The sequence below is a fragment of the Capsicum annuum genome, chromosome 10 (genome assembly GCF_002878395.1).
Source record: "Capsicum annuum cultivar UCD-10X-F1 chromosome 10, UCD10Xv1.1, whole genome shotgun sequence".
In the NCBI taxonomy this organism is placed as follows: Eukaryota; Viridiplantae; Streptophyta; class Magnoliopsida; order Solanales; family Solanaceae; genus Capsicum; species Capsicum annuum.
Window position 1 is genome coordinate 112,256,437 of NC_061120.1, and position 11,112 is coordinate 112,267,548.

An 11,112-nucleotide genomic window follows, 5' to 3' on the forward strand; every position below is an offset into this window, starting at 1 on the left:
GGTTTAAGTAAACATTCTATATTGTTTTTTATGTTAGTGTGGTGTTGTAGTACTAGAACAATGGAAAAAAGAATGTGCATAAGGCAAGAAGCTAATGTAACGTTTAAGGTTTAACATATACATAATATTTCTTATGTATATGTTTTTGTTGGTCTAAAAATTTGAGAGATTTTATATGCATAACCTTTTTTTTAAATTTTATCTGATGACTTATAAAAAAATGTATATGTTGTAATTGTGGAATAAAATCAATGTTATTCTGGCATGTAATATATAAAAGTGTTTTACATCCATAAAAAGTTAGGTGTTTTGTATATCTTTTTCTCTGGTTTTGTTATAGTTTCTCTGAGTAGTAACATTGAAGTGTTATGAACATCCACAAAAACTCATTATAGTATATCTTCCTGCATATTGCAGCTATTTCCTCCGATGTCATAATGAGAATTGTGAATGGATGTTGGAAGCATCTAGATATAAAAAAAACAGATGTTTTTATCATCAGGAGATTTAATCCAGAACATTCATGTCGTTTGAGTGATAGGATTCTGAAGAATATTATGGCAACTACTGCTTTTGTGTGTGAATTCGCGGCTCCTAAATTAGTTAACTATAAAAGAAAGTACACATCGAGAGACATCATGGAAGAAATAAAAGTTGTATATGGTGTTAATATAAACTATATGAAGTCATGGTGTACAAAGGAGCGCGCCATAGCGATGCTTAGAGGCAGTCCAGCTGATGGGTATAGATAGATGCCGAGATACATATATATGTTGAATAATGTCTATCTAAATTCACACATGCAGTGCATAAGTATTGGGATAATCGATTTATGTATCTTTTTATAGCGTTGCATCCAATGATAAGGGGTTTTGAGTTTTGTAGACCCGTTGTAGTTGTTGATGGTGTGCGTTTAAGTGGACCATATCAAGGGACTTTCCTATCAGCAAGTACACTCGACGGTGCAGGTATGGTATTTTCCATTTATATTTGTTTAGACTTTGTATTTCATTGTAAAATATATGTTGTAGTATAATAAATTAATTTTGACAACTTATCAATATTAATATAGTTTATACGTAAATTAGGATGTATTTTACCGCTTGCGTACGGAATTGTGGATATGGAAAATGACAGCTCATGGTCATGGTTTTTCAACCAATTCAAAGCTGCTTTTGAAAAATGTGACAACATGTGTGTTGTCTTTGATCATAATAAAAGTATCATCAAAGTAGTTAGTGTTGTATATCCAAATGTCCCATACCTTGCATGTATTTGGCATCTTTGAAAAAATATTTGTAGTTACTTTCGGAAAAGCAAAAAAAGTATTAGTGATTTGTATTATTCAATGGCCAAGGCTTATCGAAAAGAGGATTTTGACTACCTAATTTCAAAGATTGAAAAAAATGATTCGAGAGTGAAAAAATATCTACAAGAAGCTGGATATGAAAAGTTGAGTAGGTGTCATTCACCGATAAACAGAGGACGGATGATGACTTCGAATATTGCTGAGTGTATTAATGGGTGTTTGGTGGAGGCCAGAAAATTGCCAATATATGAATTCTTAGAAGAGGTGCGAATTTTATTTGGATCTTGGAACTATAAAAATAGTGAGATAGCTTCATATACAAGTACTACGTTGGGTCATAGATTTGATGAAATCTTAACTCTCAATGGTATGAAAGCGTTGAGGATGACGGTATGTGTCATTTTTTGTGAGTTTTTACCATGCAGTTATATGTATTGTTATAATCATAGTAAACATTTTTTTTCCAAAATGAAATAATAATTACTGGTAAAGTTCAATGTATGTATTTTTTATTCTCTTCAGGTTAAGGCGTCCTCACCGTATATATATTCAGTTTATGAATCTGGACGAAGATACATTATCGACCTTGAAAGTGAGTCATGCAACTGTGAGAGGTTCCAAATAGAACAAATACCTTGTGCTCACACTATTGCCATATTAAAGTCTAAGCATGTAAAGGAATTTGGTCCATATTGTTCTGAATACTACAAACTAGCTACTTTGGTGAAGACTTATGAAGTTCCAATCATTCCGATGCCAGATAGGACAGACTGGAATGTTCCTAATAGTGTAGCTGAGGAAGAAGTGTTGCCTTCAATATTCAAAAGACTTCCAGGAAGGTCGAAGAAAGGGCGGAAGAAAAAATCTTGCAAAACACTTTCATCAAGCATAAAATATTGCGGACGTTATGGACATGAAGGATACAATAGGCGTTCCTGCAATTTCTTCCCAAAATGAATTAAGTTTTAGTTTTTGTTGACTCTTGAAGATTAATCACTCGATTATCGTTTGCTATTTTTTAGAAATGAAGTCAATAAACAGTTTTTATTTGCTATTTTAACATTGAAACAAGTAAGATTTTTGTTCAGTTTATGCTTGATTTTGGTCAATTTATCGCTTAATTTTTATGTGTATTTATTTACTGATATTAAGTGTTTTTATTATTTTGTAAGCATTTGTTTTCTGAGTTAATCGCAACAATTGTCAGATTTAGTTTGAAATTTTAACATTCAAAATAGCAAAAAGAAAGTTAAGTATTTGTTTACTGAGTTAAAGACATCAATGATCAGGTATAGTTTGCCATTTTTTGCTCATAATTTTTTGTGTATTTATTTTTATTTGTTGATAAATATGTCTTATTAATGACAAACAAATCATATTTAAATGTATGTAGCTTATAAGACTGTATGTATGTTAAAAGCTTATAAGATGGATATGTAAATTATGAGTTTGTAGTTATTATATAGGAATTGACTACAGGTGACAAAATATTGTATGTATATGACTAGATATACATGGAATCATTTTTTGTTTGTGTAAAATGAATAACTAGAAAGTATGAACACAAAAAAATCTTTATAGACATGTTATATATGAATGATTTGAGGTATAAAACTATGATGAGTGGTGTTGAATAATATTCTATAAACATTCTAACATTTATAAGATTATTAAGACTAAATGCAGTGTAGTTGACATGTAAATGCATTCTAAAAATTATACTTAGGCATAAGAATGAAGGTATAAACAATATGTAAATGTTAACATATACACACATTCACGAAGAAAAAAATATACTAAGTTTTTATACATTGGAATGAAGAAATATGTTCTGTAGAATAGAGTACTGTGTATATTACTACATATAAACTCAGTCAGAAAGCTAATTTGATTTGTGCTTTATAAGCATAAGATAGTGTTGTGTATCTGTGTATGTTACTGCATATACACTCAATCAAGAAGCTAATTTGGTTTAGGCTTTATAAGCAAAAGATAGTCCTGTGTATCTGTGTATATTACTACATATACACTCAATCAGGAAGCTAATTTGGTTTGGGCTTTATAAGCATAAGGTAGTCCTGTGTATATTACTACATAGACACTCAATTAGGAAGATAATTTGTTTGTTCTTTATAAGCATAAGATTGTGTTGTGTATATTACTACATATACACTCAATCAGAAAATTAATTTGGTTTGTTCTTTATAAGCATAAGACAACAATTATACATACAACAAATAATACAATAGTTTAATAATGCAATAAGCCTATAATATACATATGACATCATCGATATACAATTTGTATATGTATACGTAGTCGTACATATTTAAAAGAATAAAAACATAAACATAAATGATATGTTATTTGTATAAAAGAAATATGGTTTGTAAGCATTTGGTTATCAGTATTATTTAGTATACATATGTATATATAGATTAGTTCACGAATAAATATAGAATGACAAATCATGTTCACAAAATAATAATAAGCAAAGAAATTTTTATCATTAATCCATAAACATTGCTTAAAAAAATTGTAAGAATAAATTTATAATAAGAAAAATCTAAAGTTGTTGAAAATGCAGCATTCCAAACAAAAGCGATATTAGTAAACATTTTGTAAATCATAATATACTGTCCTCTTACCCAATTCTAACAATGGCCATTTCATTAGGAATTAAGTGTTTTGTTGGCCTTGGTCTTGGTGGGTCTTCATTCTCACTGACATAACCATTGTTTGCTTTTCGAAGATCATAATTTCTAAGGAGAGATACGTATCGCATATGATGGTATGCCGATCAACTGATGGGACTGACATTCCTTCGCTTATGTATTCTGCATATCCAGCAACAAAAACTCCACAATCTCTATCACGAAAAAATAAACACATTATATTATTCTAACACATTGTAAAATAATATTTAAGAAAACACTAAGTGCAGATTACTTACAGACTATCACAATCTTGTTGAGTAATGTTTTTCATATACTTAACCTCAAATGGATTGGTATTCAGTAACTGCGTCGTATCACTTAGTTTATCCCTGTATGCATCAAGGTTTGGCCAATCTGTACGAGATGTATGTTCAAAAAATCCACTGTTAGTAGCATCACCGCCAACTTCTGAATCTTGGGGGATGAGTCCATATTTCTTAGGTTGGACAATGAATCATAGACGCGTATATGTCTATCCTATAGAGCTATAACAGCTAACACCAGTGAAAATTCTGATTGCAGTTCATTGGAATATACACCTCATCAACAAGGTGCCAGGACAACCCAGCTGGCATTGAAAATCTCGTGATTATGTTGTTTACTGCATTTTTATTGTCAGCCACAACTACAGACTCATCATAAACCTTTTGAGTAGAAAGTACCGTGTCTGAATCATTAGGATAATATCTACAGATGTTTTCTCAACATAATTCTTAAAAAAGCAGTTTGTTGTGGTAAATCGGTATTCTTGATCAGTCCGTAATTTTGATTTCTTGCGCAAGTGATAAAATATCACATCAATATGCTACAAAATTAAAATACAAAGAAGAGGCATTATGTTGATGTACAATGTGAACATATTTATAAATGTATACAGACAATAATAATAGTTAAAAAAAGAAAACATAATTGTGGAGTTAATATATATAACTTGGAGGCAGTTACGATAAAATATTTTAATCCGCACAGGTATATAATGAATTTGCACATACATATAATTATTCATTGCAATTCTGTACGTACATATAATGAATCCTAAATATACAAAGAATGCGTAAGAATATTTTTTTATCCAGTATTCCATACCATATTGAAAATTAAGAACACATAATATGTGAGCCAATATGGTTAAAACATTTTATGTATGTTACAACTAGTAATTGCATTACACATCTAGTACATAGACATGTATATGAACAATACACAAAAAATAATGAATATAAGCAATAAATTTTATTACACAGTTAACGATATATATCAGTCATGTATTTGTTTGAAATATACGTAGGTAATGTCATTACCTTAACCAGATGGTACTATATGTATATATATTTAATATAAAAATTTTATATGTACATGTACATAACAATACACAACATAATAAACAAATATTACATTTATGTATATATTCTTCACATACATATTTAACATTCCTTACCTGAAAAACACTATTAAAAATAAAAAATAACTCATATATATATGATTTACATGTACATATTCAATGTGTGAAAACATAGTACAACATTAAAAGAACAATGTATGTGTAGAACATATACATACTTACTAATACGTACAACCATCAACCACATGTGTATATAATGAATATGCACATATATATAGTTATTCATTGCAATTCTGCACATACATATAATGAATCCAACATATACGAACAATGTGCAGGAATATTTTTTTTATCCGGTATTTCATATTCTATTGGAAATTGAAGAACACATAATATGTGAGCCAATATTTTTAAAATATTTTATGTACGTTACAACTAGTAATTGCATTACACAACTAACAACATCTAATACATAGACGTGTATATGAACAATACATAAGAAATGATGAATATAAATAAGATATTATATTAAAGAGATAACGATATGTATAAGTCATGTATTTGTTTGAAATATACATAGGTAATGTTCATAACCTTAAACAGATGATAATATATGCATATATATATTTACTATAAAAATTTTATATGTATATGTACATAAAACTATACAACATAACAAACAAATATAATATTTATGTATATGTTCTTCACATGTAGAACATGTGTATATGAACTACAAATATCAATGTTTTCAAACTCTAACACATTCTTTGTAAGTGTAATATGAATAAGATGCCAATATTTGTATGTATGTATGAAAATTTTTAAAAGGTAATATTCAAATTAAAAATACCTCATCATTCCAGCATGAATTTTTCTGCGACATCAAGTAAAATCAATTTTTAGAATGAGCATGAGCAACAACAAAATCATATTGCTGAACTCCAAGGGAAGATGCCTTTGCTTTGTAGTGTTCATCATTCATTTTCATATAAAAAGTTGAATAATTGTATTAAAAAAATGTGTAAATTGTACATGCATATTCATGAAATAAAATAATATTTGTATTGTTAGAACTCACTTTTTAGAATGAAACTTCAATAGACCCTCAAGAACTCATTTCTTGTACTCTTCAATGATAGAACTTGGCATATCGTCTGATATTCCATAACCTTCAAATGCAAATGTCTGTTTGAATTCTGTGCTTTCATCCTCTAGGGTCTTTGAACCAGATGCAAAGTCAGTCGTGTATGGTAAGTTGAAAATTCTGGACCTAGTCCTGGTTCATTTAGCAGGGGATTTTGCTGCTAGATGAGCCACAACAACTGAATCAGGATAATTTGATGGAATCTGGCTATCAGATAAGAAATGCAAGTTAACTGTTTCATCCATCGATTTAATAATTTCAAGCAGAATATCATCTACCGGTGCTGCCAAACCTTGCATTATAGCATCTATCTTCAATTGAGCAGATTCTGAAATGGTACTCAAGTATTCATCCTATATAGATAATTAAATGTATATAATGTATGTTTTCTTTAAACATGTTTGTAAAGAAAAAAAATTAACTATAAAAGTTGACACTATAATTATGAAAAAAATTCACTTTATGTATTTACCGAATGATCCTCAGGTGATTTCATGATGGCACCGGTAGACTTACCATCGCCGGTGAAAGGGCGCAGGTCATAAGACTAAAAACTGGAATAATCCTTCCTAAGAAAAGAGCTTTCGGTAATAGCATGAGAAAGAAGAAGGTGACTTCCCAAGTCTGTTGACCATCCTCCGAAATAGGACGGATATTCTTAGTCATAGGGTTTTGTACTTTAGAGTAATCCAGATTATGATTTACAACTGTACCTACAAGACCATTCAATGTGGTAGTTTCAATATCCTCCAGTTCCTGATTCACCATTTCTTTAACCTATGCATCTAATGTGGAAGTTCCAACATTCGAACTAAATCCTTCAAAATCCAGTTATATATTAAAAAACATATACAAAACTAAATAAATGTATTTTTATGAAATAATAACCTTTATACTATGAGATATATCCAGCCTCAAAAGGTTTTTGTACATTTTATCATTAGCATATTCTGGGTGCAATGATTTATTTTTGTGGCCGAGAACCAAAAATATTTTAAATGTGTATCGAATGGTTATGATGATGTTTCCTTTTTTGAGGCGTCAACATACACAAGAAACTAATCTAAGTTTTATTTTAATTTTTTTTAAAACAAAATATGAAACTAACTATGTGAAACTGCCTTTTTGTAAAAAATACCTTTTTTCATTTTTGTTCCATTGTTGAAAAAAATTCTATATCAGCTTACTCTTTTGGTGGAACATGTTCCTGTTGTAAACATTCCACATCATGATCTTGTTGATGTTGTAGGTGTTGTTTGAAAAAATACAATAAATAAATCATTATTATTAAAAAAGTTATAAAAATATACTACACAGTACTGTATCTTGTCAATTATACACAAAATATTTATGTTATTTATAAAATATTAACTACATAGTTATGTATGAAAAATTGATATACATAACACAATTATGTATATTAAAAATATATATATAACTTTATTATTTAACTTGTTTAATGTACAAAACATAGATGAAATGTATTTGAATATATTCATAGCTGTGTGTATAGATTTAATATCAATATCTCATTTGAGAAAAAGTCATTTTGTAAAAAATACCTTTTTTCCTTTATCTTTCGAACTAGTAACGATATCCATCTCTTCAAAATTATCTATTGATGGAACACCCCCAATTGTAAACCATCCAAGTTCATCATCCTTATGACATTAGGATTACATATGTGTAAGAATAACATCAACATAGGTAAATAAAAAATTCATAGTTATAAAAACATATCATTTTTGCATAGTCTACATTTGTTGAAAAGAAATTCGTATGAACAACCAGTTCTTCTGATGGAATATCTTATTTTTGTAAACATTCCACATCTTGATCTTGTTGATCCTATTGCTATTTTATGACAAAACAATATGGAAAAAAATTGCAATGAATGAGGTCTTTTATGTCCAAATGTAGATTAACAAATATAATGTTGGATTCATCCAACATAGATAATTGATTATGTGTGAATGAGTTAGAAATGTTGATAAGATGGGCTTGTATAATGGGTACTATAGACCACAAACTTATGTATGTTATTAAAAATACATTACAGTGTTATGTGTGTAATCTACATATATATAACAAAGTTATGTATATTGAACAATATACATAACTTAGATGTACAAGAAAGAGAAGACATATATTAGGATATATAAATAACTGTGTGTGTGTATTTTATGTATATTTAGATATATACATAAGTGAGTGTTTGTATTTTGTAACATCCATAACTGTATCGTATTAACATTTAAAGTTTGATTAATCAACAACCTGTTTATATACAATTAAGTATTTTATGTAAGGGAACAATTCTGAATGAAATTAAAATAAAAAATTCTATCAACAATTTATGATGTATATCAATATTATAGAAAATTGTGATGTATATCAAAAATGATAATGGCACGAATGTACTTCTATAATTAAGTACAAAAATCATTAATAGTTATAAGTAAAATCAATTAAATTTACCTTTTCATGGGTGTGGTTGATGTGTTTTAGCATGCTCAAAAGTTCTGCGTGTTGTTTATTTCTTTTGTCATTTGATTCTTCATGTTGTTTAACCATTATTTTGTGAATGAAGGTGAATTTTTGGTCAACCTGCAAATAAAAAATACAACAAATTTGATAATGTTTCTACAATTTAATTGTACAAAGTGTTTGCTATATGCAAAAACTTACATAAAACTGTAAGAAGAACTTCAACTCATTCCACCTTTGGTCAGAACTGTCCTGATGATGTGACTTACCGGATGATGATGGAGTTAGCGTTGGTGCATCAAGACGCTCTGAATCAGAAGTCCGTGATTGATCTATTGGTATACTTTTTCCTAAAATAAATGGTGGAGTATTCTCGCTATCTTGTATAAGAATAGTTGCAGTATCAAATCGGACTGTCCTCTTCTTCTTTGTAGGTTGTGATGCTGATGCATGAGTATTCAAACCTGCCCTCATTAGGATTTCAGGTGATGGAACAATACTAAAATCTTCAAAACCTTGATGGTCCATGTCCAATTGGGTATGTATATCGACAGCGTGTCTTTTACCACTATGATCTGGATAAGTATCATGTGATAAGGAAGATGCATCATTATTTAATTCAACGCCGTCGATTGTTAGCAAATCAAGCCTTTGTACTTCTTCATGAGTTTGCCGTAAATTAGTGTACACAAACTGTTAAGCATACAAAAATGGGTACATTAAGATTCACCGGAAAGTCAGCAGAGTGAAATACAAATTTTAACTCAAAAATGTAGTACTAAATGTTTACCTTGCTGAACATACCAGCCATGAACTTCTCATACTTCTCATACTTGACCTTAATTCCAACTACCTTCCAATTAAAAATCTTTGGAATTACATTATCGACATGATCATCTATAGTACTGTCTTCCTCATAACAATATTAATGCATCCAAACATTCAACACATGAGGCATTCCCCCAATAGAGTATAGCTGTTTTTGAACAAAAAATCTTGTCTCCATGTTGCAATCAGCTTTTGAAAAGAAGCCTTTCCCCATAGGAACACCTGTCATCCTCCACCATCACAAAGTCTGATCGGCTAATACTAGCATCACGTACTTGTGAAAACAAAAAGGTATGAATAAAGTATAGGATGGATATGTTCAAAGCATCGGTGTTGTTGTCGAAATTTCCCGCCTTGAATTGCTGTACAAAAATATACTTTTTGACAGTATGTTTTGAACTTGAAAAATACTTCGCCATTAATACGGACTTAGATAAATGAGTATACAGGTGTTCCTCAATATTCCCAATACATTTAAGTACAGATATTAAAGCAAACTCCAAAATAGTAAACTTCAAAATGGTTCCCTGCAGGTAAACGTGAATTTCATTCGGATTTCCTTGCTCTAACTCAAGCATAAGTCTACATTTGGAAATCTGACCCTGAAAATTACACTGGGGCATGTCCAGAAAGGACCCAAATATTGTTTGATGGAAAAGATTGTAAGCTTCTTCACCAGCATAATTCTTTATATCTGGACCAAATACGTGGTTGTAATAACTACCAAAATGCAAAGAATGCGCAAGAACATTTTTTATCTGATATTTTATACCCTATTGGATATGAAGAACACATAATATGTGAGCCTATATGGTCAAAACATATACTGTACATAACAACTAGTCATTTCATTACACATCTAACAACATCTAACACAGGAACAAATATATGGACATTACATAAAAAATCATGAATATAAACAAGACATTTAATTACACATATAACAACACATGACATGTATGTATTAGAAATATACATTGGTACTATTCATAACCTTAAACACATGGTAACATATGTATATCTATTAAATATACATACGTTAGATATATATAAACACAACAATACACAAGAAAATAAAACAAATACAACTCTTTTGTATATGAACTACACATATAGATGTAATATTTGTTACCTCAAAAACAGTATACACAACAAAAAATAACTAATATATAAATATGATTTACATATACAAATATAAATATTCAATGCATCAAAACACAGTACACAAAACACACATAATAGAATTTATGTAGATGTTCAACAACATAAAAAAAATAATGTA

At 29.5% G+C, this 11,112-nt stretch overlaps 2 protein-coding genes across 2 annotated transcripts; one reads left to right on the forward strand and one right to left on the reverse strand.

Moving 5' to 3' along the window:
- Positions 1–437: 437 nt before the first annotated feature.
- Positions 438–2,266, forward strand: LOC124887773. The gene is made up of 5 exons (XM_047397695.1): positions 438–742; positions 886–968; positions 1,089–1,194; positions 1,303–1,699; positions 1,832–2,266. The coding sequence occupies exons 1-5, from the start codon at positions 438–440 to the stop codon at positions 2,264–2,266; spliced, it is 1,326 nt and encodes a 441-aa protein (XP_047253651.1).
- Positions 2,267–6,652: 4,386 nt separating this feature from the next.
- Positions 6,653–10,249, reverse strand: LOC124887774. The gene is made up of 7 exons (XM_047397696.1): positions 10,053–10,249; positions 9,793–9,907; positions 9,204–9,695; positions 8,994–9,122; positions 8,078–8,176; positions 7,032–7,292; positions 6,653–6,868 (listed from the first exon to the last, which is right to left on the reverse strand). The coding sequence occupies exons 1-7, from the start codon at positions 10,247–10,249 to the stop codon at positions 6,653–6,655; spliced, it is 1,509 nt and encodes a 502-aa protein (XP_047253652.1).
- Between the last annotated feature and the right edge of the window lie 863 nt (positions 10,250–11,112).

Coding starts and splice junctions, on each gene's coding strand:
- LOC124887773 (XM_047397695.1), top strand. CDS start 438: ATGAGAATTGTGAATGGATGTTGGAAGCATCTAGATATAAAAAAAACA. Junction 969..1,088: donor AAGTACACTCGACGGTGCAG/GTATGGTATTTT, acceptor TACGTAAATTAG/GATGTATTTTACCGCTTGCG. Junction 1,195..1,302: donor TTTGAAAAATGTGACAACAT/GTGTGTTGTCTT, acceptor AAATATTTGTAG/TTACTTTCGGAAAAGCAAAA.
- LOC124887774 (XM_047397696.1), bottom strand. CDS start 10,249: ATGGCGAAGTATTTTTCAAGTTCAAAACATACTGTCAAAAAGTATATT. Junction 9,908..10,052: donor GTGATGGTGGAGGATGACAG/GTGTTCCTATGG, acceptor TGAGGAAGACAG/TACTATAGATGATCATGTCG. Junction 9,123..9,203: donor AGTTCTTCTTACAGTTTTAT/GTAAGTTTTTGC, acceptor TTTTATTTGCAG/GTTGACCAAAAATTCACCTT.